General features: G+C 53.4%; 1 protein-coding gene across 3 annotated transcripts in view; it reads left to right on the top strand.

Moving 5' to 3' along the window:
• The window catches only part of LOC140419827 (uncharacterized), a 96,753-nt gene that overhangs the window by 46,944 nt on the left and 22,167 nt on the right, over positions 1 to 27,642 (top strand). For 2 of the 3 annotated variants that reach the window (XM_072503856.1, XM_072503858.1), the window contains exons 3-5: positions 25,245 to 25,346; positions 26,029 to 26,130; positions 26,331 to 26,416. In XM_072503856.1, the coding sequence (XP_072359957.1) occupies positions 25,245 to 25,346; positions 26,029 to 26,130; positions 26,331 to 26,416 (290 nt within the window). The remainder of the gene's footprint in view (positions 1 to 25,244; positions 25,347 to 26,028; positions 26,131 to 26,330; positions 26,417 to 27,642) is intronic. The other variant, XM_072503857.1, reaches the window with a different exon arrangement.

Below are 27,642 nucleotides of genomic sequence, written 5' to 3'. Positions count from 1 at the left end.
CTCTCTCTCTCTCTCACTGGGGATTGACGGGCAGGCTGTATCTATCTCTTTCTCTCTCTCTCTCTCTCTCTGGGGATTGATGGGCAGTCTGAATCTCTCTCTCTCTCTCTCTCTCTCTCTCTCTGGGATTGATGGGCAGTCTGAATCTCCCTCTCTCTCTCTCTCACTGGTGATTGACGGGCAGGCTGTATCTCTCTCTCTCTCTCTCTCTCTCTGGGATTGATGGGCAGGCTGTATCTCACTGGGGATTGATGGGCAGGCTGTATCACTCTCTCTCTCTCTGGGGATTGATGGGCAGGCTGTATCTCTCTGGGGATTGATGGGCAGGCTGTATCTCTCTCTCTGGGGATTGATGGGCAGGCTGTATCTCTCTCACTGGGGATTGATGGGCAGGCTGTATATCTCTCACTGGGGATTGATGGGCAGGCTGTGTCTCTGTCCCTGGGGATTAATGCGCAGGCTGTATCTCTCTCACTGGTGATTGATGGGCAGGCTGTATCTCTCTCACTGGGGATTGATGGGCAGGCTGTATCTCTCTCTCTCTGCGGATTGATGGGCAGGCTGTATCTCTCTCTCTCTCGCTCTCTCTCTCTGTGGGGATGTATGAGCAGGCTGTATCTTTGACTGGGGATTGATGGGCAGGCTGTATCTCTCACTGGGGATTGATGGGCAGGCTGTATCTCGCTGGGGATGGATGGGCAGGCTGTATCTCTCTCTCTGGGGATTGATGGGCAGGCTGTATCTCTCTCTCTGGGGATTGATGGGCAGGCTGTATCTCTCTCTCTGGGGATTGATGGGCAGGCTGTGTCTCTCTCTGGGGATTGATGGGCAGGCTGTATCTCTCTCTCTGGGGATTGATGGGCAGGCTGTATCTCTCTCACGGGATTGACAGGCAGGCTGTATCTCTCTCTCTCTCCCTGGGGATTGATGGGCAGGCTGTATCTCTCTCTGGGGATTGATGGGCAGGCTGTATCTCTCACCAGGGATTGATGGGCAGGCTGTCTCACTTTGGGGATGGATGGGCAGTCTGTATCTCTCTCTCACTGGGGATTGATGGGCAGGCTGTATCTCTCTCTCTCTCTGGGGATCGATGGGCAGGCTGTATCTCTCTCTCTCTCTCTCTCTCTCTCTCTCTGTGGATTGATGGGCAGGTTGTATCTCTCTCTCTCTCGGGATTGATGGGCAGGCTGTATCTCTCTGGGGATTGTTGGGCAGGCTGTATCTCTCTGGGGATTGATGGGCAGGCTGTATCTCTCTGACTGCGGATTGATGGGCAGGCTGTATCTCTGGAGATTGATGGGCAGGCTGTATCTCTCTCTAGGGATTGATGGGCAGGCTGTATCTCTGGAGATTGATGGGCAGGCTGTATCTCTCTCTCTCTCTCTCTCTCTCTCTATGGGGAATGATGGGCAGGCTGTATCTTTCTCTCTCTGGGGATTTATGGGCAGGCTGTATATCTCTCTCTCACTCTTTCTCTCTGGGGATTGATGAGCAGGCTGTATCTCTGGAGATTGATGGGCAGGCTGTATCTCTCTCTCTCTCTCTCTCTCTCTCTCTCTCTCTCTTTGTCTCTGGGTTTGATGGGCAGTCTGAATCTCTCTTTCTCTCTCTCTCTCTCTGGGATTGATGGGCAGGCTGTATCTCTCTCTCTCTGTCTCTCTCTGGGGATTGATGGGCAGTCTGAATCTCTCTCTCTCTCTCTCACTGGTGATTGATGGGCAGGCTGTATCTCTCTCTCTCTCTCTCACTGGGGATTTATGGGCAGGCTGTATGTCTCTATGGGGATTGACGGGCAGGCTGTATCTTTCTCTCACTGGGGATTGATGGGCAGGCTGTATCTCTCTCACTGGAGATTGATGGGCAGGCTGTATCTCTCTCTCTGGGGATTGATGGGCAGGCTGTATCTCTCACTGGGGATTGATGGGCAGGCTGTATCTCTCTCACTGGGGATTGATGGGCAGGCTGTATCTCTCTCTCTGGGGATTGATGGGCAGGCTGTATCTCTCTCTCTCTGGGGATTGATGGGCAGGCTGTATCTCTCTCTCTCTGGGGATTGATGGGCAGGCTGTATCTCTCTCTGGGGATTGATGGGCAGGCTGTATCTCACTGGGGATTGATGGGCAGGCTGTATCTCTCTCTCTCTCTCTCTCTCTCTCTCTCTCTCTCTGGGGATTGATGGGCAGGCTGTATCTCTCTGGGGATTGATGGGCAGGCTGTATCTCTCTGGGGATTGATGGGCAGGCTGTATCTCTCTGGGGATTGATGGGCAGGCTGTATCTCTCTCTCTCTCTCTCTCTCTCTCTCTGGGGATTGATGGGCAGGCTGTATCTCTCTGACTGCGGATTGATGGGCAGGCTGTATCTCTGGAGATTGATGGGCAGGCTGTATCTCTCTCTAGGGATTGATGGGCAGGCTGTATCTCTGGAGATTGATGGGCAGGCTGTATCTCTCTCTCTCTCTCTCTCTCTCTCTCTCTCTCTTTCTCACTGGGGATTGACGGGCAGGCTGTATATCTCTCTCTCTCTCTCTCTCTCTCTATGGGGAATGATGGGCAGGCTGTATCTTTCTCTCTCTGGGGATTTATGGGCAGGCTGTATATCTCTCTCTCACTCTTTCTCTCTGGGGATTGATGAGCAGGCTGTATCTCTGGAGATTGATGGGCAGGCTGTATCTCTCTCTCTCTCTCTCTCTCTCTCTCTCTCTCTCTCTCTTTCTCTCTGGGTTTGATGGGCAGTCTGAATCTCTCTTTCTCTCTCTCTCTCTCTGGGATTGATGGGCAGGCTGTATCTCTCTCTCTCTGTCTCTCTGGGGATTGATGGGCAGTCTGAATCTCTCTCTCTCTCTCTCACTGGTGATTGATGGGCAGGCTGTATCTCTCTCTCTCTCTCACTGGGGATTGACGGGCAGGCTGTATCTTTCTCTCACTGGGGATTGATGGGCAGGCTGTATCTCTCTCACTGGAGATTGATGGGCAGGCTGTATCTCTCTCTCTGGGGATTGATGGGCAGGCTGTATCTCTCACTGGGGATTGATGGGCAGGCTGTATCTCTCTCACTGGGGATTGATGGGCAGGCTGTATCTCTCTCTCTGGGGATTGATGGGCAGGCTGTATCTCTCTCTCTCTGGGGATTGATGGGAGGCTGTATCTCTCTCTCTCTCTCTCTCTCTCTCTCTCTGGGGATTGATGGGCAGGCTGTATCTCTCTGGGGATTGATGGGCAGGCTGTATCTCTCTGGGGATTGATGGGCAGGCTGTATCTCTCTCTCTCTCTCTCTCTCTCTCTCTCTGGGGATTGATGGGCAGGCTGTATCTCTCTGGGGATTGATGGGCAGGCTGTATCTCTCTGGGGATTGATGGGCAGGCTGTATCTCTCTGGGGATTGATGGGCAGGCTGTATCTCTCTCTCTCTCTCTCTCTCTCTCTCTGGGGATTGATGGGCAGGCTGTATCTCTGTCCCTGGGGATTAATGCGCAGGCTGTATATCTCTCACTGGGGATTGATGGGCAGGCTGTATCTCTCTCTCTCTGTGGATTGATGGGCAGGCTGTATCTCTCTGGGGATGGATGGGCAGGCTGTATCTCTCTCTCTGGGGATTGATGGGCATGCTGTATCTCTCTCTCTCTGGGGATTGATGGGCAGGCTGTATCTCTCTCACGGGATTGATGGGCAGGCTGTATCTCTCTCTCTCTCTGGGGATCTATGGGCAGGCTGTATCTCTCTGGGTATTGATGGGCAGGCTGTATCTCTCTCTCTCTCTCTCTCACTGGGGATTGATGGGCAGGCTGTATCTCTCTCAAGGGATTGACAGGCAGGCTGCATCTCTCTCTCTCTGGGGATTGATGGGCAGGCTGTATCTCTCTAGGTATTGATGGGCAGGCTGTATCTCTCTCTCTCTCTCTCTCTCTCTCTGGGGATTGATGGGTAGGCTGTATCTCTCTCTGGGGATTGATGGGCAGGCTGTATCTCTGGGGATTGATGGGCAGGCTGTATCTCTGGGGATGGATGGGCAGTCTGTATCTCTCTCTCACTGGGGATTGATGGGCAGGTTGTATCTCTCTGGGGATTGATGGGCAGGCTGTATCTCTCTGGGGATTGTTGGGCAGGCTGTATCTGTCTCTGGGGATTGATGGGCAGGCTGTATCTCTGGAGATTGATGGGCAGGCTGTATCTCTGGAGATTGATGGACAGGCTGTATCTCTCTCTCTCTCTCTCTCTCTCTCTCTCTCTCTCACTCTCACTGGGATTTATGGGCAGGCTGTATGTCTCTCTCTCTCTGGGGATTGATGGGCAGGCTGTATATATCTCTCTCTCTCTCTTTCTCTCTGGGTTTGATGGGCAGTCTGAATCTCTCTTTCTCTCTCTCTCTCTCTCTCTCTCTCTCTCTCTCTCTCACTGGGGATTGACGGGCAGGCTGTATCTATCTCTTTCTCTCTCTCTCTCTCTCTCTGGGGATTGATGGGCAGTCTGAATCTCTCTCTCTCTCTCTCTCTCTGGGATTGATGGGCAGTCTGAATCTCCCTCTCTCTCTCTCTCACTGGTGATTGACGGGCAGGCTGTATCTCTCTCTCTCTCTCTCTCTCTCTGGGATTGATGGGCAGGCTGTATCTCTCACTGGGGATTTATGGGCAGGCTGTATGTCTCTATGGGGATTGAAGGGCAGGCTGTATCTTTCTCTCACTGGGGATTGATGGGCAGGCTGTATCTCTCTCACTGGAGATTGATGGGCAGGCTGTATCTCTCTTTGGGAATTGATGGGCAGGCTGTATCTCTCTCTCTCTCGGGATTGCTGGGCAGGCTGTATCTCTCTCTGGGGATTGATGGGCAGGCTGTATCTCTCTCTCTCTCTCTCTCTGGGGATTCATGGGTGGGCAGTATCTCTCTCTCTCTCTCTCTCTCTCTCTGGGGATTGATGGGCAGGCTGTATCTCTCTCTCTCTGGGGATTGATGGGCAGGCTGTATCTCTCTCTCTCTCTCTCTCTCTCTGGTGATTGATGGGCAGGCTGTATCTCTCTGGGGATTGATGGGCAGGCTGTCTCTCTCTCTCTCTCTCTCTCTATCTCTGGGGACTGATGGGCAGGCTGTATCACTCTCTCTCTCTGGGGATTGATGGGCAGGCTGTATCTCTCTGGGGATTGATGGGCAGGCTGTATCTCTCTCTGGGGATTGATGGGCAGGCTGTATCTCTCTCTCTGGGGATTGATGGGCAGGCTATATCTCTCTCTCTCTCTCTCTCTGGGGATTGATGGGCAGGCTGTGTCTCTGTCCCTGGGGATTAATGCGCAGGCTGTATCTCTCTCACTGGTGATTGATGGGCAGGCTGTATCTCTGTCCCTGGGGATTAATGCGCAGGCTGTATCTCTCTCTGGGGATTGATGGGCAGGCTGTATCTCACTGGGGATTGATGGGCAGGCTGTATCTCTCTCTCTCTGCGGATTGATGGGCAGGCTGTATCTCTCTCTCTCTCGCTCTCTCTCTCTCTCTGTGGGGATGTATGAGCAGGCTGTATCTTTGACTGGGGATTGATGGGCAGGCTGTATCTCTCACTGGGGATTGATGGGCAGGCTGTATCTCGCTGGGGATGGATGGGCAGGCTGTATCTCTCTCTCTGGGGATTGATGGGCAGGCTGTATCTCTCTCTCTGGGGATTGATGGGCAGGCTGTGTCTCTCTCTGGGGATTGATGGGCAGGCTGTATCTCTCTCTCTCTGGGATTGATGGGCAGGCTGTATCTCTCTCTCTCTCTCTCTCTCTCTGGGGATTGATGGGCAGTCTGAATCTCTCTCTCTCTCTCTCACTGGTGATTGATGGGCAGGCTGTATCTCTCTCTCTCTCTCTCTGGGATTGATGGGCAGGCTGTATCTCTCACTGGGGATTTATGGGCAGGCTGTATGTCTCTTTGGGGATTGACGGGCAGGCTGTATCTTTCTCTCACTGGGGATTGATGGGCAGGCTGTATCTCTCTCACTGGAGATTGATGGGCAGGCTGTATCTCTCTCTCTGGGGATTGATGGGCAGGCTGTATCTCTCTCTCTCTCTCTCTCTCTCTCTGGGGATTGATGGGCAGGCTGTATCTCTCTCTCTCTGGGGATTGATGGGCAGGCTGTATCTCTCTCTGGGGATTGATGGGCAGGCTGTATCTCACTGGGGATTGATGGGCAGGCTGTATCTCTCTCTCTCTCTCTCTCTCTCTCTCTGGTGATTGATGGGCAGGCTGTATCTCTCTCTGGGGATTGATGGGCAGGCTGTATCTCTCTCTGGGGATTGATGGGCAGGCTGTATCTCACTGGGGATTGATGGGCAGGCTGTATCACTCTCTCTCTCTCTGGGGATTGATGGGCAGGCTGTATCTCTCTGGGGATTGATGGGCAGGCTGTATCTCTCTCTCTGGGGATTGATGGGCAGGCTGTATCTCACTGGGGAATGATGGGCAAGCTGTATCTCTGGGGATTGATGGGCAGGCTGTATCTCTCTGGGGAATGATGGGCAGGCTGTATCTCTGGGGATTGATGGGCAGGCTGTATCTCTCTCTCTCTCTGGGGATTGATGGGCAGGCTGTATCTCTCTCTCTCTGGGAATTGACGGGCAGGCTGTATCTCTCTATCTCTCACTGGGGATTGATGGGCAGGCTGTATCTCTCTCTCTGGGGATTGATGGGCAGGCTGTATCTCACTGGGGAATGATGGGCAGGCTGTATCTCTGGGGTTTGATGGGCAGGCTGTATCTCTCTCTCTGGGGATTGATGGGCAGGCTGTATCTCTCTCTGGGGATTGATGGGCAGGCTGTATCTCTCTCTCTGGGGATTGGCGGGCAGTCTGTATCTCTCTCTGGGGATTGATGGGCAGGCTGTATCTCTCTCTCTCTCTCTCTCTGGGGATTGATGGGCAGGCTGTATCTCTCTCTGGGGATTGACGGGCAGGCTGTAACTCTCTCTCTCTCTGGGGATTGATGGGCAGGCTGTATCTCTCTCTGGGGATTGATGGGCAGGCTGTATCTCTCTCTCTCTCTCTCTCTCTTGGGATTGACGGGCAGGCTGTATCTCTCTCTCTCTCTCTCTCTCTCTCTCTTTGGGGATTGACGGGCAGGCTGTATCTCACTGGGGAATGATGGGCAGGCTGTATCTCTGTGGATTGATGGGCAGGCTGTATCTCTCTCTCTCTCTCTGGGGATTGATGGGCAGGCTGTATCTCTCTCTGGGGATTGACGGGCAGTCTGTATCTCTCTCTGGGGATTGATGGGCAGGCTGCATCTCTCACTGGGGATTGATGGGAGTCTGTATCTCTCTCTGGGGATTGATGGGCGGGCTGTATCTCTCTCTGGGGATTGACGGGCAGTCTGTATCTCTCTCTCTGGGGATTGACGGGCAGTCTATCTCTCTCTGGGGATTGATGGGCAGGCTTCATCTCTCACTGGGGATTGATGGGCAGTCTGTATCTCTCTCTGGGGATTGATGGGCAGGCTGTATCTCTCTCTGGGGATTGACGGGCAGTCTGTATCTCTCTCTCTGGGGATTGACGGGCAGTCTGTATCTCTCTCTGGGGATTGATGGGCAGGCTGCATCTCTCACTGGGGATTGATGGGCAGTCTGTATCTCTCTCTGGGGATTGATGTGCAGGCTGTATCTCTCATTGGGGATTGATGGGCACGTTGTATCTCTCTCTGGGGATTGATGGGCAGGCTGTATCTCTCTCTGGGGATTGATGGGCAGGCTGTATCTCTCGCTTTCTGGGGATTGATGGGCAGGCTGTATCTCTCTCTCTCTCTGGGGATTGATGGGCAGGCTGTATCTCTCTGGGGATTGATGGGCAGGCTGCATCTCTCTCTCTCTCTCTCTGGTGATTGATGGGCAGGCTGTATCTCTCTCTGGGGATTGATGGGCAGGCTGTATCTCTCTGGGGATTGATGGGCAGGCTGTATCTCTATCACTGGGGATTGATGGGCAGGCTGTATCTCTTGCTCTCTGGGGATTGATGGGCAGGCTGTATCTCTCTCTGGGGATTGATGGGCAGGCTGTATCTCTTGCTCTCTGGGGATTGATGGGCAGGCTGTATCTCTCTCTGGGGATTGACGGGCAGGCTGTATCTCTCTCTCTGGGGATTGATGGGCAGGCTGTATCTCTCTCTCTCACTGGGGATTGACGGGCAGGCTGTGTCTCTCCCTCTCTGGGGATTGATGGGCAGGCTGTATCTCTCTGGGGATTGATGGGCAGGCTGTATCTCTATCACTGGGGATTGATGGGCAGGCTGTATCTCTATAACTGGGGATTGATGGGCAGGCTGTATCTCTTGCTCTCTGGGAATTGATGGGCAGGCTGTATCTCTCTCTCTGGGGATTGACGGGCAGGCTGTATCTCTCTCTCTCACTGGGGATTGACGGGCAGGCTGTGTCTCTCCCTCTCTGGGGATTGATGGGCAGGCTGTATCTCTCTGGGGATTGATGGGCAGGCTGTATCTCTATCACTGGGGATTGATGGGCAGGCTGTATCTCTTGCTCTCTGGGGATTGATGGGCAGGCTGTATCTCTCTCTCTCTGGGGATTGATGGGCAGGCTGTATCTCTCTCTGGGGATTGACGGGCAGGCTGTATCTCTCTCTGGGGATTGACGGGCAGGCTGTATCTCCCTCTCTCTGGGGATTGATGGGCAGGCTGTCTCTCTATCACTGGGGATTGATGGGCAGGCTGTATCTCTATCACTGGGGATTGATGGGCAGGCTGTATCTCTTGCTCTCTGGGGATTGATGGGCAGGCTGTATCTCTATCACTGGGGATTGATGGGCAGGCTGTATCTCTTACTCTCTGGGGATTGATGGGCAGGCTGTATCTCTCTCTCTCTGGGGATTGATGGGCAGGCTGTATCTCTCTCTGGGGATTGACGGGCAGGCTGTATCTCTCTCTGGGGATTGATGGGCAGGCTGTATCTCCCTCTCTCTGGGGATTGATGGGCAGGCTGTATCTCTATCACTGGGGATTGATGGGCAGGCTGTATCTCTATCACTGGGGATTGATGGGCAGGCTGTATCTCTTGCTCTCTGGGGATTGATGGGCAGGCTGTATCTCTCTCTCTGGGGATTGACGGGCAGGCTGTATCTCTCTCTCTCACTGGGGATTGACGGGCAGGCTGTGTCTCTCCCCCTCTGGGGATTGATGGGCAGGCTGTATCTCTCTGGGGATTGATGGGCAGGCTGTATCTCTATCACTGGGGATTGATGGGCAGGCTGTATCTCTTGCTCTCTGGGGATTGATGGGCTGGCTGTATCTCTCTCTGGGGATTGACGGGCAGGCTGTATCTCTCTCTGGGGATTGACGGGCAGGCTGTATCTCTCTCTGGGGATTGACGGGCAGGCTGTATCTCTCTCTGGGGATTGATGAGCAGGCTGTATCTCTATCACTGGGGATTGATGGGCAGGCTGTATCTCTATCACTGGGGATTGATGGGCAGGCTGTATCTCTTGCTCTCTGGGGTTTGATGGGCAGGCTGTATCTCTCTCTCTGGGGATTGATGGGCAGGCTGTGTCTCTGGGGATTGATGGGCAGGCTGTATCTCTCTCTCTCACTGGGGATTGACGGGCAGGCTGTGTCTCTCCCTCTCTGGGGATTGATGGGCAGGCTGTATCTCTGTCTCTCTCTGGGGATTGATGGGCAGGCTGTATCTCTGTCTCTCTCTGGGGATTGATGGGCAGGCTGCATCTCCCTCTCTGGGGATTGACGGTCAGGCTGTATATCTCGCTCTCTGGGGATTGCTGGGCAGGCTGTATCTCTCTCGGGGGATTGATGGGCAGGCTGTATCTCTCACTGGGGATTGATGGGCAGGCTGTATCTCTCTGGGGATTGATGGGCAGGCTGCATCTCTCTCTCTGGGGATTGATGGGCAGGCTGTATCTCTCTCTGGGGATTGATGGGCAGGCTGTATCTCTCACTCTCGCTCTGGGGATTGATGGGCAGGCTGTATCTCTGTCTCTCTCTGGGGATTGATGGGCAGTCTGTATCTCTCTGGGGATTGACGGGCAGGCTGTATCCATCTCTCTCTCTCTCTCTCTGGGGATTGATGGGCAGGCTGCATGTCTCTTTGGGGATTGACGGGCAGGCTGTAACTCTCTCTCTCTGTATGGGGATTGATGGGCAGGCTGTATCTCCTCTGGGCATTGGTGGGCAAGCTGACTCTCTCACTCTCTCACTCTCTCACACTCTCTCTCACTCTCTCACACTCTCTCACACTCTCTCACACTCTCTCACACTCTCTCACACTCTCACACTCTCACACTCTCACACTCTCACACTCTCACACTCTCACACTCTCACACTCTCACACTCTCACACTCTCACACTCTCACACTCTCTCACTCTCTCACTGGGGATTGATGGGCAGGCTGTATCTCTCTCACTGGGGATTGACGGACAGGCTGTATCTCTCTCACTGGAGATTGATGGGCAGGCTGTGTCTCTCTCTCTGGGGATTGATGGACAGGCAGTATCTCTCTCTCTCTCTGGGGATTGATGGACAGGCAGTATCTCTCTCTCTCTGGGGATTGATGGGCAGGCTGTATCTCTCTCACTGGAGATTGACGGGCAGGCTGTATCTCTCTCACTGGGATTGACGGACAGGCTGTATCTCTCTCACTGGAGATTGATGGGCAGGCTGTATCTCTCTCACTGGGATTGACGGACAGGCTGTATCTCTCTCACTGGAGATTGATGGGCAGGCTGTATCTCTCTCTGGGGATTGACGGTGGCGGAAAGTGTCATAGATCGCAGTTATGTAAATGTGGTCACACCCAAGGTGCAGGCAGAGAAATGGGTGACCACCAGAAAGGGCAGGCAGTCAGTGCAGGAATCCCCTGTGGTTGTCCCCCTCTCGAACAGATATACCCCTTTGGATACTGTCGGGGGGGATAGCCTATCAGGGGAAAACAGCAGCAGCCAGAGCAGTGGCACCACGGCTGGCTCTGATGTTCAGAAGGGAGGGTCAAAGCGCAGAAGAGTAATAGTAATAGGGGACTCTATAGTCAGGGGCACAGATAGGCGCTTCTGTGGACGTGAAAGAGACTCCAGGATGGTATGTTGCCTCCCTGGTGCCAGGGTCCAGGATGTCTCCGAACGGGTAGAGGGAATCCTGAAGGGGGAGGGCAAACAGGCAGAGCTCGTTGTACATATTGGTACTAACGACATAGGCAGGAAGGGGCATGAGGTCCTGCAGCAGGAGTTCAGGGAGCTAGGCAGAAAGTTAAAAGACAGGACCTCGAGGGTTGTAATCTCGGGATTACTCCCTGTGCCACGTGCCAGTGAGGCTAGAAATAGGAAGATAGAGCAGACAAACACGTGGCTAAACAGCTGGTGTAGGAGGGAGGGTTTCCGTTATCTGGACCACTGGGAGCTCTTCCGGGGCAGGTGTGACCTGTATAAGATGGACGGGTTGCATCTAAACCGGAGAGGCATAAATATCCTGGCCGCGAGGTTTGCTAGTGTCACACGGGAGGGTTTAAACTAGTATGGCAGGGGGGTGGGCACGGGAGCAATAGGTCAGAAGGTGAGAGCATTGAGGGAGAACTAGGGAATAGGGACAGTGTGGCTCTGAGGCAGAGCAGACGGGGAGAAGTTGCTGAACACAGCGGGTCTGGTGGCCTGAAGTGCATATGTTTTAATGCAAGGAGCATTACGGGTAAGGCAGATGAACTTAGAGCTTGGATTACTACTTGGAACTATGATGTTGTTGCCATTACAGAGACCTGGTTGAGGAAAGGGCAGGATTGGCAGCTAAACGTTCCAGGATTTAGATGTTTCAGGCGGGATAGAGGGGGATGTAAAAGGGGAGGCGGAGTTGCGCTACTTGTTCGGGAGAATATCACAGCTATACTGCGAGAGGACACCTCAGAGGGCAGTGAGGCTATATGGGTAGAGATCAGGAATAAGAAGGGCGCAGTCACAATGTTGGGGGTATACTACAGGCCTCCCAACAGCCAGCGGGAGATAGAGGAGCAGATAGGTAGACAGATTTTGGAAAAGAGTAAAAACAACAGGGTTGTGGTGATGGGAGAGTTGTGGTGATGGGAGACTTCAACTTCCCCAATATTGACTGGGACTCACTTAGTGCCAGGGGCTTAGACGGGGCGGAGTTTGTAAGGAGCATCCAGGAGGGCTTCTTAAAACAATATGTAAACAGTCCAACTAGGGAAGGGGTGGTACTGGACCTGGTATTGGGGAATGAGCCCGGCCAGGTGGTAGATGTTTCAGTAGGGGAGCATTTTGGTAACAGTGACCACAATTCAGTAAGTTTTAAAGTACTGGTGGACAAGGATAAGAGTGGTCCGAGGATGAATGTGCTAAATTGGGGGAAGGCTAATTATAACAATATTAGGCGGGAACTGAAGAACATAGATTGGGGGCGGATGTTTGAGGGCAAATCAACATCTGACATGTGGGAGGTTTTCAAGTGTCAGTTGAAAGGAATACAGGACAGGCATGTTCCTGTGAGGAAGAAAGATAAATACGGCAATTTTCGGGAACCTTGGATGACGAGTGATATTGTAGGCCTCGTCAAAAAGAAAAAGGAGGCATTTGTCAGGGCTAAAAGGCTGGGAACAGACTAAGCCTGTGTGGCATATAAGGAAAGTAGGAAGGAACTTAAGCAAGGAGTCAGGAGGGCTAGAAGGGGTCATGAAAAGTCATTGGCAAATAGGGTTAAGGAAAATCCCAAGGCTTTTTACACGTACATAAAAAGCAAGAGGGTAGCCAGGGAAAGGGTTGGCCCACTGAAGGATAGGCAAGGGAATCTATGTGCGGAGCCAGAGGAAATGGGCGAGGTACTAAATGAATACTTTGCATCAGTATTCACCAAAGAGAAGGAATTGGTAGATGTTGAGTCTGGAGAAGGGGGTGTAGATAGCCTGGGTCACATTGTGATCCAAAAAGACGAGGTGTTGGGTGTCTTAAAAAATATTAAGGTAGATAAATCCCCAGGGCCTGATGGGATCTACCCCAGAATACTGAAGGAGGCTGGAGAGGAAATTGCTGAGGCCTTGACAGAAATCTTTGGCTCCTCGCTGTCTTCAGGGGATGTCCCGGAGGACTGGAGAATAGCCAATGTTGTTCCTCTGTTTAAGAAGGGTAGCAAGGATAATCCCGGGAACTACAGGCCGGTGAGCCTTACTTCAGTGGTAGGGAAATTACTGGAGAGAATTCTTCGAGACAGGATCTACTCCCATTTGGAAGCAAATGGACGTATTAGTGAGAGGCAGCACGGTTTTGTGAAGGGGAGGTCGTGTCTCACTAACTTGATCGAGTTTTTCGAGGAGGTCACTAAGATGATTGATGCAGGTAGGGCAGTAGATGTTGTCTATATGGACTTCAGTAAGGCCTTTGACAAGGTCCCTCATGGTAGACTAGTACAAAAGGTGAAGTCACACGGGATCAGGGGTGAACTGGCAAGGTGGATACAGAACTGGCTAGGCCATAGAAGGCAGAGGGTAGCAATGGAGGGATGCTTTTCTAATTGGAGGGCTGTGACCAGTGGTGTTCCACAGGGATCAGTGCTGGGACCTTTGCTGTTTGTAGTATATATAAATGATTTGGAGGAAAATGTAACTGGTCTGATTAGTAAGTTTGCAGACGACACAAAGGTTGGTGGAATTGCGGATAGCGATGAGGACTGTCTGAGGATACAGCAGGATTTAGATTGTCTGGAGACTTGGGCGGAGAGATGGCAGATGGAGTTTAATCCGGACAAATGTGAGGTAATGCATTTTGGAAGGGCTAATGCAGGTAGGGAATATACAGTGAATGGTAGAACCCTCAAGAGTATTGAAAGTCAAAGAGATCTAGGAGTACAGGTCCACAGGTGATTGAAAGGGGCAACACGGGTGGAGAAGGTAGTCAAGAAGGCATACGGCATGCTTGCCTTCATTGGCCGGGGCATTGAGTATAAGAATTGGCAAGTCATGTTGCAGCTGTATAGAACCTTAGTTAGGCCACACTTGGAGTATAGTGTTCAATTCTGGTCGCCACACTACCAGAAGGATGTGGAGGCTTTAGAGAGGGTGCAGAAGAGATTTACCAGAATGTTGCCTGGTATGGAGGGCATAAGCTATGAGGAGCGATTGAATAAACTCTGTTTGTTCTCACTGGAACGAAGGAGGTTGAGGACCGACCTGATAGAGGTATACAAAATTATGAGGGGCATAGACAGAGTGGATAGTCAGAGGCTTTTCCCCAGGGTAGAGGGGTCAATTACTAGGGGGCATAGGTTTAAGGTGAGAGGGGCAAGGTTTAGAGTAGATGTACGAGGCAAGTTTTTTACGCAGAGGGTAGTGGGTGCCTGGAACTCGCTACCGGAGGAGGTAGTGGAAGCAGGGACGATAGGGACATTTAAGGGGCATCTTGACAAATATATGAATAGGATGGGAATAGAAGGATACGGACCCAGGAAGTGTAGAAGATTGTAGTTTAGTCGGGCAGTATGGTCGGCACGGGCTTGGAGGGCCGAAGGGCCTGTTCCTGTGCTGTACATTTCTTTGTTCTTTGTTTGTTCTTTGAAGGGCAGGCTGTATCTCTCTCTGGAGATTGATGGGCAGGCTGTATCTCTCTCACTGGGGATTGATGGGCAGGCTGTATCTCTCTCTGGGGATTGATGGGCAGGCTGTATCTCTCTCTGGGGATTGATGGGCAGGCTGTATCTCTCTCTGGGGATTGACGGGCAGGCTGTATCTCTCTCTCGCTGGGGATTGATGGGCAGGCTGTATCTCTCCAGGGCTTGATGGGCTGGCTGTCTCTCCCTGGGGATGGACGGGCAGGCTGTATCTATCTCTCTCTCTCTCTCTTTCTCTCTCCCTGGGGATTGATGGGCAGGCTGTATCTCTCACTCTGGGGATTGATGGGCAGGCTGTATCTCTCTGGGGATTGATGGGCAGGCTGTATCTCTCTCTGGGGTTTGATGGGCAGGCTGTATCTCTCTCTCTCTCGGGATTGATGAGCAGGCTGTATCTCTCTCTCTCTGGATTGATGGGCAGGCTGTATCTCACTGGGGATTGATGGGCAGGCTGTATCTCTCTCTCTCTGCGGATTGATGGGCAGGCTGTATCTCTCTCTCTCTCTCTGGGGATTGATGGGCAGGCTGTATCTCACTGGGGATTGATGGGCAGGCTGTATCTCTCTCTGGGGTTTGATGGGCAGGCTGTATCTCTCTCTCTCTCGGGATTGATGAGCAGGCTGTATCTCTCTCTCTCTGGATTGATGGGCAGGCTGTATCTCACTGGGGATTGATGGGCAGGCTGTATCTATCTTACTGGGGATTGGTGGGCAGGCTGTATCTCTCTCTCTATGGGGATTGATGGGCAGGCTGTATCTCTCTCTCCAGGGATTAATGGGCAGGCTGTATCTCTCTCTGGGGATTAATGGGCAGGCTGTATCTCTGGGGATTGATGGGCAGGCTGTATCTCTCTCTGGGGATTGATGGGCAGGCTGTATCTCTCTCTGGGGATTAATGGGCAGGCTGTATCTCTCTCTGGGGATTGATGGGCAGGCTGTATCTCTCTCTGGGGATTGATGGGCAGGCTGCATCTCTCTCTCTGGGGATTGACAGGCAGGCTGTATCTCTCTCTGGGGATTGACAGGCAGGCTGTATCTCACTGGGGATTGATGGGCAGGCTGAATCTCTCTCTCTGGGGATTGACGGGCAGGCTGTATCTCTCTCACTGGGGATTGATGGGCAGGCTGTATCTCTCTCTCTGGGGATTGACGGGCAGGCTGTATCTCTCTCTCTGGGGATTGACGGGCAGGCTGTATCTCTCTCTGGGGATTGATGGGCAGGCTGTATCTCACTGGGGATTGATGGGCTGGCTGTATCTCTCTCTGGGGATTGATGGGCAGGCTGTCTCTCTCTCTGGGGATTGATGGGCAGGCTGTGTCTCTCTGGGGATTGATGGGCAGGCTGTATCTCTCTCTCTCCCTGGGGATTGATGGGCAGGCTGTATCTCTCACTGGGGATTGACGGGCTGGCTGTATCTCTCACTCTGGGGATTGATGGGCAGGCTGTATCTCTCTCTCTCTGGGGATTGATGGGACAGTCTGTATCTCTCACTGGGGATTGATGGGCAGGCTGTATCTCTCTCTCTCTCTCTCTCTCTCTCTCTAGGGATTGATGGGCAGGCTGTATCTCTCTCTCTCTCTCTCTCTCTGGGGATTGATGGGACAGGCTGTATCTCTCACTGGGGATTGATGGGCAGGCTGCATCTCTCACTGGGGATTGATGGGCAGTCTGTATCTCTCTCTGGGGATTAATGGGCAGGCTGTATCTCTCTCTGGGGATTGACGGGCAGGCTGTATCCCTCTCTCTCTCTCTCTCTCTCTCTCTGGGGATTGATGGGCAGGCTGCATGTCTGTTTGGGGATTTACGGGCAGGATGTAACTCTCTCTCTCTCTCTCTCTCTCTCTCTGGGGATTGATGGGCAGGCTGTATCTCTCTCCCTTTGGGGATTGATGGGCAGGCTGTATCTCCTCTGGGCATTGGTGGGCAAGCTGTCTCTCTCTCTCTCACACTCTCACACTCACTCTCTCTCTCTCTCTCTCTCTCTCTGGGGATTGATGGGCAGGCTGTATCTCTCTCTGGGGTTTGATGGGCACGCTGTATCTCTCTCTGTCACTGGGGATTGATGGGCAGGCTGTGTCTCTCTGGGGATTGACGGGCAGGCTGTATCTCTCTCTCGCTGGGGATTGATGGGCATGCTGTATCTCTCACTGCGTATTGATGGGCAGGCTGTATGTCTCACTGGGGATTGATGGGCAGGCTGTATCTCTCTCTGGGGATTGACGGGCAGTCTGTATCTCTCTCTGGGGATTGATGGGCAGGCTGTATCTCTCTCTGGGGATTGATGGGCTGGCTGTCTCTCTCCAGGGCTTGATGGGCTGGCTGTCTCTCCCTTGGGATGGATGGGCAGGCTGTCTCTCTCTCTCTCTCTCTCTTTCTCTCTCTCTGGGGATTGATGGGCAGGCTGTATCTCTCTGGGGATTGATGGGCAGGCTGTCTCTCTCACTGGGGATTGACGGGCAGGCTGTATCTCTCTGGGGATTGATGGGCAGGCTGTATCTCTCATACTGGGGATTGATGGGCAGGCTGTATCTCTCTCTGGGGATTGATGGGCAGGCTGTATCTCTCTCTCTCGGGATTGATGGGCAGGCTGTATCTCACTGGGGATTGATGGGCAGGCTGTATCTCTCTCTGGGGATTGACGGGCAGGCTGTATCTCTCTCTCGCTGGGGATTGATGGGCAGGCTGTATCTCTCTGGGGATTGATGGGCAGGCTGTATCTCTCTCTCTCTGGGGATTGATGGGCAGTCTGTATCTCTCTCTGGGGATTAATGGGCAGGCTGTAATCTCTCTCTGGGGATTAATGGGCAGGCTGTATCTCTCTCTCTGGGGATTGATGGGCAGGCTGTCTCTCTCTGGGGATTGACGGGCAGGCTGTATCTCTCTCTCTCTGGGGATTGATGGGCAGGCTGTATCTCTCTCTGGGGATTGATGGGCAGGCTGTATCGCTCACTCTCAGGATTGATGGGCAGTCTGTATCTCTCTCTCTGGGGAATGATGGACAGGCTGTATCTCTCTCTGGGGATTGATGGGCAGGCTGTATCTCTCTCTGGGGATTGATGGGCAGGCTGTATCTCTCTCTGGGGATTGACGGGCAGGCTGTATCTCTCACTCTGGGGATTGATGGGCAGGCTGTATCTCTCTTTCTGGGGATTGATGGGCAGGCTGTATCTCTCACTCTGGGGATTGATGGGCAGGCTGTATCTCTCTCTCTGGGGATTGACGGGCAGGCTGTATCTCACTCTGGGGATTGATGGGCAGGCTGTATCTCTCTCTCTCGGGATTGATGGGCAGGCTGTATCTCACTCTGGGGATTGATGGGCAGGCTGTATCTCTCTCTCTCGGGATTGATGGGCAGGCTGTATCTCACTGGGGATTGATGGGCAGGCTGTATCTCTCTCACTGGGGATTGATGGGCAGGCTGTATCTCACTCTTTCTCTCTCTCTCTCTCTGGGATTGATGGGCAGTCTGAATCTGTCTCGCTCTCTCTCTCACACTCACTGGGGATTGATGGGCAGTCTGTATCTCTCCCTCTCTCTGGGGATTGATGGGCAGGCTGTATCTCTCTGGGGATTGATGGGCAGGCTGTATCTCTCTCTCTGGGGATTGATGGGCAGGCTGTATCTCTCACTCTCTGGTGATTGATGGGCAGGCTGTATCTCTCTGGGGTTTGATGGGCAAGCTGTATTTCTCTCTGGGGATTGATTGGCAAGGTGTATCTCTCTTTCGGGATTGATGGGCTGGCTGTATCTCTCGCTCTCTGGGATTGATGGGCAGGCTGTATCTCTCTCTGGGGATTGATGGGCAGGCTGAGTCTCTGTCTCTGGGGATTGATGGGCAGGCTGTATCTCTCTTTCTGGGGATTGATGGGCAGGCTGTATCTCACTCTGGGGATTGATGGGCAGGCTGTATCTCTCTCTCTCGGGATTGATGGGCAGGCTGTATCTCACTCTGGGGATTGATGGGCAGGCTGTATCTCTCTCTCTCGGGATTGATGGGCAGGCTGTATCTCACTGGGGATTGATGGGCAGGCTGTATCTCTCTCACTGGGGATTGATGGGCAGGCTGTATCAATCTCTGGGGATTGACGGGCAGGCTGTATCCCTCTCTCTCTCTCTCTGGAAATTGATGGGCAGGCTGCATGTCTCTTTGGGGATTAACGGGCAGGCTGTAACTCTCTCCCTTTGGGGATTGATGGGCAGGCTGTATCTCCTCTGGGCATTGGTGGGCAAGCTGTCTCTCTCTCTCACACTCTCACTCTCTCTCTCTCTCTCTCTGGGGATTGATGGACAGGCTGTATCTCTCTCTGGGGTTTGATGGGCACGCTGTATCTCTCTCTGTCACTGGGGATTGATGGGCAGGCTGTATCTCTCACTGGCATTGATGGGCAGGCTGTATCTCTCTCTCACTGGGGATTGATGGGCAGGCTGTATCTCTCACTGGCATTGATGGGCAGGCTGTATCTCTCACTGGGGATTGATGGGCAGGATGTATCTCTCTCTGGGGATTGATGGGCAGGCTGTATCAATCTCTGGGGATTGACGGGCAGGCTGTATCTCTCTCTGGGGATTGATGGGCAGGCTGTATCTCTCTGGAGATTGATGGGCAAGCTGTATCTCTCTCTCTGGGGATTGATGGGCAAGCTGTATCACTCTCTGTCACTGGGGATTGATGGGCAGGCTGTATCTCTCTCACTGGGGATTGATGGGCAGGCTGTATCACTCTCACTGGGGATTGATGGGCAGGCTGTATCTCTCACTCGCTGGGGATTGATGGGCATGCTGTATCTCTCTCTGTCACTGGGGATTGATGGGCAGGCTGTATCTCTCTCTGTCACTGGGGATTGATGGGCAGGCTGTATCTCTCTCACTGGGGATTGATGGGCAGGCTGTATCACTCTCTGGGGATTGACGGGCAGGCTGTATCTCTCTCTCGCTGGGGATTGATGGGCATGCTGTATCTCTCACTGCGTATTGATGGGCAGGCTGTATGTCTCACTGGGGATTGATGGGCAGGCTGTATCTCTCTCTGGGGATTGGTGGGCAGGCTGTGTCTCTCTGGGGATTGACGGGCAGGCTGTATCTCTCTCTCGCTGGGGATTGATGGGCATGCTGTATCTCTCACTGCGTATTGATGGGCAGGCTGTATGTCTCACTGGGGATTGATGGGCAGGCTGTATCTCTCTCTGGGGATTGGTGGGCAGGCTGTATCTCACTCTGGGGATTGATGGGCAGGCTGTATCTCTCCAGGGCTTGATTGGCTGGCTGTCTCTCCCTTGGGATGGATGGGCAGGCTGTATCTCTCACTCTGGGGATTGATGGGCATGCTGTATCTCTCTGGGGATTGATGGGCAGGCTGTATCTCTCACTGGGGATTGATGGGCAGGCTGTATCTCTCATTCTGGGGATTGATGGGCAGGCTGTATCTCTCTCTCTCGGGATTGATGGGGAGGCTGTATCTCACTGGAGATTGATGGGCAGGCTGTATCTCTCTCTTACTGGGGATTGATGGGCAGGCTGTATCTCACTCTTTCTCTCTCTCTCTCTCTCTGGGAATGATGGGCAGTCTGAATCTGTCTCGCTCTCTCACACTCACTGGGGATTGATGGGCAGTCTGTATCTCTCCCTCTCTCTGGGGATTGATGGGCAGGCTGTATCTCTCTCACTGGGGATTGATGGGCAGGCTGTATCTCTCTTTCGGGATTGATGGGCTGGCTGTATCTCTCTCTGGGGATTGATGGGCAGGCTGTATCTCTCGCTCTCTCTCTGGGATTGATGGGTAGGCTGTGTCTCTCTCTGGGGATTGATGGGCAGGATGTATCTCTCTCTGGGGATTAATGGGCAGGCTGTATCTCTCTCTGGGGATTGATGGGCAGGCTGTATCAATCTCTGGGGATTGACGGGCAGGCTGTATCCCTCTCTCTCTCTCTGGAGATTGATGGGCAGGCTGCATGCCTCTTTGGGGATTAACGGGCAGGCTGTAACTCTCTCCCTTTGGGGATTGATGGGCAGGCTGTATCTCCTCTGGGCATTGGTGGGCAAGCTGTCTCTCTCTCTCACACTCTCACACTCACTCTCTCTCTCTCTCTCTCTGGGGATTGATGGGCAGGCTGTATCTCTCTCTGGGGTTTGATGGGCACGCTGTATCTCTCACTGGCATTGATGGGCAGGCTGTATCTCTCACTGGGGATTGATGGGCAGGCTGTATCTCTCACTGGGGATTGATGGGCAGGCTGTATCAATCTCTGGGGATTGACGGGCAGGCTGTATCTCACTCTTTCTCTCTCTCTCTCTCTCTCTCTGGGATTGATGGGCAGTCTGAATCTCTCTCGCTCTCTCTCTCACTCACTGGGGATTGATGGGCAGGCTGTATCTCTCTGGGGTTTGATGGGCAAGCTGTATTTCTCTCTGGGGATTGATTGGCAAGCTGTATCTCTCTGGGGATTGATGGGCAGGCTGTATCTCTCTCTGGGGATTGATGGGCAGGCTGTATCTCTCTCTCTGGGGATTGATGGGCAGGCTGTATCTCTCTCTCTCGGGATTGATGGGCAGGCTGTATCTCTCTCTCTGGGGATTGACGGGCAGGCTGGATCTCTCTCTCTGGGTATTGATGGGCAGGCTGTGTCTCTCTCAGGATTGATGGGCAGTCTGTATCTCTCTCTCTCTGGGGATTGATGGGCAGGCTGTATCTCTCTGGGGATTGATGGGCAGGCTGTGTCTCTCACTGGGGATTGATGCGCAGGCTGTGTCTCTCTCTGGGGATTGATGGGCAGTCTGTATCTCTCTCTCTGGGGATTGATGCGCAGGCTGTATCTCTCTCTGGGGATTGATGGGCAGGCTCTATCTCTCTCTGGGGATTGATGGGCAGTCTGTATCTCTCTCTCTCTGGGGATTGATGGGCAGGCTGTATCTCTCTGGGGATTGATGGGCAGGCTGTGTCTCTCTCTCTGGGGATTGATGGGCAGGCTGTATCTCTCGCTCTCTCTCTGGGATTGATGGGTAGGCTGTATCTCTCTCTGGGGATTGATGGGCAGGCTGTATCTCTCTCTCTCTCTCTCTCTCTCTGGGGATTGATGGGCAGGCTGTATCTCTCTCTGGGGATTGATGGGCAGGCTGTATCTCACTCTGGGGATTGATGGGCAGGCTGTATCTCCCTCTGGGGATTAATTGGCAGGCTGTATCACTCTCTGTGGATTGATGGGCAGTCTGTATCTCCCTCTGGGGATTAATGGGCAGGCTGTATCTCTCTCTGGGGATTGATGGGCAGGCTGTATCTCTCACTGGGGATTGATGGGCAGGCTGTATCTCTCACTGGGGATTGATGGGCAGGCTGTATCTCTCTCTGGGGATTGATGGGCAGGCTGTATCAATCTCTGGGGATTGACGGGCAGGCTGTATCTCTCACTGGGGATTGATGGGCAGGCTGTATCTCTCACTGGGGATTAATGGGCAGGCTGTATCTCTCTCTGGGGATTGATGGGCAGGCTGTATCTCTCACTGGGGATTGATGGGCAGGCTGTATCTCTCACTGGGGATTGATGGGCAGGCTGTATCTCTCACTGGGGATTGATGGGCAGGCTGTATCTCTCTCTGGGGATTGATGGGCAGGCTGTATCTCTCTCTCTGGGGATTGATGGGCAGGCTGTATCAATCTCTGGGGATTGATGGGCAGGCTGTATCAATCTCTGGGGATTGATGGGCAGGCTGTATCTCTCTCTGGGGATTGATGGGCAGGCTGTATCTCTCTCTCTCTCTCTCTCTGGGGATTGGTGGGCAAGCTGTCTCTCTCTCTCACACTCTCACACTCACTCTCTCTCTCTCTCTCTCTCTGGGGATTGATGGACAGGCTGTATCTCTCTCTGGGGTTTGATGGGCAGGCTGTATCTCTCTCTGTCACTGGGGATTGATGGGCAGGCTGTATCTCTCTCTGTCACTGGGGATTGACGGGCAGGCTGTATCTCTCTCACTGGGGATTGATGGGCAGGCTGTATCTCACTGGGGATTGATGGGCAGGCTGTATCTCTCACTGGGGATTGACGGGCAGGCTGTATGTTTCTTTGGGGATTAACGAGCAGACTGTAACTCTCTCTCTCTCTCTCTGGGGATTGATGAGCAGGCTGTATCTCTCCAGGGCTTGATGGGCAGGCTGTATCTCTCTCCCTTTGGGGATTGATGGGCAGGCTGTATCTCCTCTGGGCATTGGTGGGCAAGCTGTCTCTCTCTCTCACACTCTCACACTCTCTCTCTCTCTCTGAGGATTGATGGGCAGGCTGTATCTCTCCAGGGCTTGATGGGCAGGCTGTATCTCTCTCTCTCTGGGGATCGATGGGCAGGCTGTATCTCTCACTCTGGGGATTGATGGGCAGGCTGTATCTCTCTGGGGATTGATGGGCAGGCTGTATCTCTCAGTGGGGATTCACGGGCAGGCTGTATCTCTCACTCTGGGGATTGACGGGCAGGCTGTATCTCTCTTACTGGGGATTGATGGGCAGGCTGTATCTCTCTCTGGGGATTGATGGGCAGGCTGTATCTCTCTCTCTCGGGATTGATGGGCAGGCTGTATCTCACTGGGGATTGATGGGCAGGCTGTATCTCACTCTTTCTCTCTCTCTCTCTCTCTCTGGGATTGATGGGCAGTCTGAATCTCTCTCGCTCTCTCTCTCACTCACTGGGGATTGATGGGCAGGCTGTATCTCTCTCTGGGGATTGATGGGCAGGCTGTATCTCTCTGGGGTTTGATGGGCAAGCTGTATTTCTCTCTGGGGATTGATTGGCAGGCTGTATCTCTCTGGGGATTGATGGGCAGGCTGTATCTCTCTCTGGGGATTGATGGGCAGGCTGTATCTCTCTCTCTCGGGATTGATGGGCAGGCTGTATCTCACTGGGGATTGACGGGCAGGCTGTATCACTCTCTCTGGGGTTTGATGGGCAGGCTGTCTCTCTCTGGGGATTGATGGGCAGGCTGTATCTCTCTCTCTCGGGATTGATGGGCAGGCTGTATCTCACTGGGGATTGACGGGCAGGCTGTATCACTCTCTCTGGGGTTTGATGGGCAGGCTGTCTCTCTCTGGGGATTGATGGGCAGGCTGTATCTCTCTCTGGGGATTGATGCGCAGGCTGTGTCTCTCTCTGGGGATTGATCGGCAGTCTGTATCTCTCTCTCTGGGGATTGATGCGCAGGCTGTATCTCTCTCTGGGGATTGATGGGCAGGCTCTATCTCTCTCTGGGGATTGATGGGCAGGCTGTATCTCTCTCTGGGGAATGATGGACAGGCTGTATGTCTCTCTGGGGATTGATGGGCAGGCTGTATCTCTCTCACTGGGGATTGATGGGCAGGCTGTCTCTCTCTGGGGATTGATGGGCAGGCTGTATCTCTCTCTCGCTGGGGATTGATGGACAGGCTGTATCTCTCACTGCGTATTGATGGGCAGGCTGTATCTCTCTCTGGGGATTGGTGGGCAGGCTGTATCTCTCTCTGGGGATTGATGGGCAGGCTGTATCTCTGGGGATTGATGGGCAGGCTGTATCTCTCTGGGGTTTGATGGGCAAGCTGTATTTCTCTCTGGGGATTGATGGGCAGGCTGTACCTCTCACTCTCTGGGGTTTGATGGGCAGGCTGTCTCTCTCTGGGGATTGACGGGCAGGCTGTATCTCTTGCTCTCTGGGAATTGATGGGCAGGCTGTATCTCTCTCTCTCTCTCAGGATTGATGGGCAGTCTGTATCTCTCTCTCTGGGGAATGATGGACAGGCTGTATCTCTCTCTGGGGATTGATGGGCAGGCTGTATCTCTCTTTGGGGATTGATGGGCATGCTGTATCTCTCTCTGGGGATTGATGGGCTGGCTGTATCTCTCGCTCTCTCTCTGGGATTGATGGTTAGGCTGTATCTCTCTCTGGGGATTGATGGGCAGGCTGTGTCTCTCTCTCTGGGGATTGATGGGCAGGCTGTATCTCTCTCTCTCTCTCTCTCTCTGGGGATTGATGGGCAGTCTATCTCCCTCTGGGGATTAATGGGCAGGCTGTATCTCTCTCCCTGGGGATCGATGGGCAGCCTGTATCTCCCTCTCTGGGGATCGATGGGCAGCCTGTATCTCCCTCGGTGGTTGAGTTATCGTATCACCATATTCCAAAACCATCCGTTATGATTCATTCGATGATCACCTTGAAGATCCCGCAGCCAGGGCTTTGCTCGGGTGAAATTGCTTAACGGGGTTTGGGTGTCCTCTCTGCGCACGAAGCTGGAGGTTTGCAGAAGAATGTTCATCAAGTGAGGTTGGAAAGCTGTCGGGGACAATCTTCGGGGCGGGTTGCTTGGGGAGGCTGAAAGTTCCTCTGGGACAAACTTAAAATATTGGGGATGTGTGCGAGGGTACAATTGGAGAAGCACAGTGATTGCTTCTTGGTCCGGAGGAGACTAGAAACATTGAATGGGCCTGGGAGGAATTCGGAAAGGGAGGCTAAGGAGTTTGCAATCGACGCCTCGCCAATCTTGGCCAACGAAGATGGAGATGGGTCGATGCAGTTGGGCTAGGTGCAGGTTCGAACATGCCGACTTGCCCCAAGTTTTTTTTCTGAATGAAATCCAGTTAACGTCAGGGCTGGGGGCGATTGGGAAGGTTTGGGAATCCGGCCGGGAGCCACAATTGGAATTAATGTTTTGTCCGGTTAATCAGCAGGGCAACGAGACGTTAACGGTTGGTCAGAATGTTCCGGAGATGCGGATCCTCCGAAATGGCGCTCACCCAAGGCAGTGTCGGCTGAAGACGTCTTTTAAGGTGATGAGTGCTCCTCACAGCGGTCTTGTCAAAACTGATGTATCTTTCCCTCAGGATATCTGTATCTAGAGCCTAATGTCAGTTTACAGAGGGCGTGTGCCAGGTGTGGGGATGGTCAGATTCATAGAATTTACAGTGCAGAAGGAGGCCATTCGGCCCAGCGAACCTGCACTGGCCCTTGGAACGAGCACCCCATTTAAGCCCACACTTCCAACCTATCCCCGTGGCCCAGTAACCCCACCTAACCTTTTTAAGCATGGCCAATCCACCCAACCTGCACATCCCTGGACTGTGGGAGGAATGCGGAGCACCTGGAGGAAATCCACGCAGACACTAGGAGAACGCGCAGACCCTGCAGACAGCGACCCAAGCCGGGAACTGAATCCGGGACCCCAGAGCTGTGAAGCATGTTTTAAAGACATTTTTGTATTCTTTTTAAAATTTTTAACTTAAAATTTGTGTCATGTGTCACGCGCTCCTGACTACTTACGCCACTCCTCCTGGGATGTTTCGCAAGAGGATTAACCTGGGGCTCTGGGTTACTAGTCCAGAGTCATGACCACACGTCACCGTCTCCCGATCGGAGTGATATGTCTTCGCATCTTCTGCAGATAAAGGAGCGTTCTCCAGGTTGGTGCGCCCTCCTTACCTCTTGTACTGATGACTGCTTGTCTGTCCTTAGGACTTGCCAGTACCTAGTGCGACGACAGAGGGAGATCGTGAGCCGCTGGCATGCGCTGGGCCAGCTAACGGCGCAAGCAACTCTGAGGGCTACGGGACAGAGGTGAGCCTTCACCCGATTCTAGCTTTCACTCGCAGAGAATGGGGTGTGGGTGAGAGGGGGCGGGAAGGGGGAAGGGGGAAGAGGGAAGAGTGGGGAGTGCATTCGGGAAAGATCTATCTCACTGCAGCGCCGCTCAATTCGGCAGCCAGGCCTCTGCCTGGTGTTCCGGGTGGTGTTGATTTCTTTCCTCTGGTTGACAGGAGTTGAACACCGACCCGGAGGTGGAACTGGACGAGTTACCAGGTGGGAGCGATGGGGATGCAGATGTGGAGGATGCTGAGGGCAGGTAGGTAATGAGGGGCGAACCTGTGCCCTATGACAAATGCTGAAACGCTGGCAGCATTCAGACGCTGGACTCTCTCCTGGGGTTGGACTCGGCCCGGCACCCAGAGAGGGATCCACCGCTGCACCCATTCAGGCCCAGTTTGAGAATGGAACAGAGATGCAGGACGGGTTAAGATTAGCTTACTCTGAGAGTGGGGACAGGCTGTGTGTCAGTGAGGGAGGAGCTGGTATCTGAGAGTGGGGACAGGCTGTGTGTCGTGTGAGGGAGGAGCTGGTATCTGAGTGGGAAGGGGCTCTGTCAGTGAGGGAGGAGCTGGTATCCGAGAGTGGGGTCAGGCTGTGTTTCTGAGGGAGGAGCTGGTATCTGAGAGTGGGGACACGCTGTGTCAGTGAGGGAGGAGCTGGTATCTGAGAGTGGAGACAGGCTGCGTGTCAGTGAGGGAGGAGCTGGTATCTGAGAGTGGGGACAGGCTGTGTGTCAGTGAGGGAGGAGCTGGTATCTGAGAGTGGGGACAGGCTGTGTGTCGTGTGAGGGAGGAGCTGGTATCTGAGTGGGAAGGGGCTCTGTCAGTGAGGGAGGAGCTGGTATCCGAGAGTGGGGTCAGGCTGTGTTTCTGAGGGAGGAGCTGGTATCTGAGAGTGGGGACAGGCTGTGTGTCAGTGAGGGAGGAGCTGGTATCTGAGAGTGGAGACAGGCTGCGTGTCAGTGAGGGAGGAGCTGGTATCTGAGAGTGGGGACAGGCTGTGTGTCAGTGAGGGAGGAGCTGGTATCTGAGAGTGGGGACAGGCTGTGTGTCAGTGAGAGAGGAGCTGGTATCTGAGAGTGGGGACAGGCTGTGTGTCAGTGAGAGAGGAGCTGGTATCTGAGAGTGGGGACAGGCTGTGTGTCAGTGAGGGAGGAGCTGGTATCTGAGTGGGGACAGGCTGTGTCAGTGAGGGAGGAGCTGGTAGAGTGGGGACAGGCTGTGTGTCAGTGAGAGGAGCTGGTAGAGTGGGGACAGGCTGTGTGTCAGTGAGAGAGGAGCTGGTATCTGAGAGTGGGGACACGCTGTGTGTCAGTGAGAGAGGAGCTGGTATCTGAGAGTGGGGACAGGCTGTGTGTCAGTGAGGGAGGAGCAGGTATCCGAGAGTGGGGACAGGCTGTGTCAGTGAGGGAGGAGCTGGTATCTGAGAGTGGGGACAGGCTGTGTGTCAGTGAGAGAGGAGCTGGTATCTGGGAGTGGGGAC

Source organism: Scyliorhinus torazame, chromosome 5, assembly GCF_047496885.1.
Source record: "Scyliorhinus torazame isolate Kashiwa2021f chromosome 5, sScyTor2.1, whole genome shotgun sequence".
NCBI classification, from domain to species: Eukaryota; Metazoa; Chordata; class Chondrichthyes; order Carcharhiniformes; family Scyliorhinidae; genus Scyliorhinus; species Scyliorhinus torazame.
Note: the sequence above shows the minus strand (reverse complement) of the source record. Positions and strands in the feature narration are given on the sequence as shown.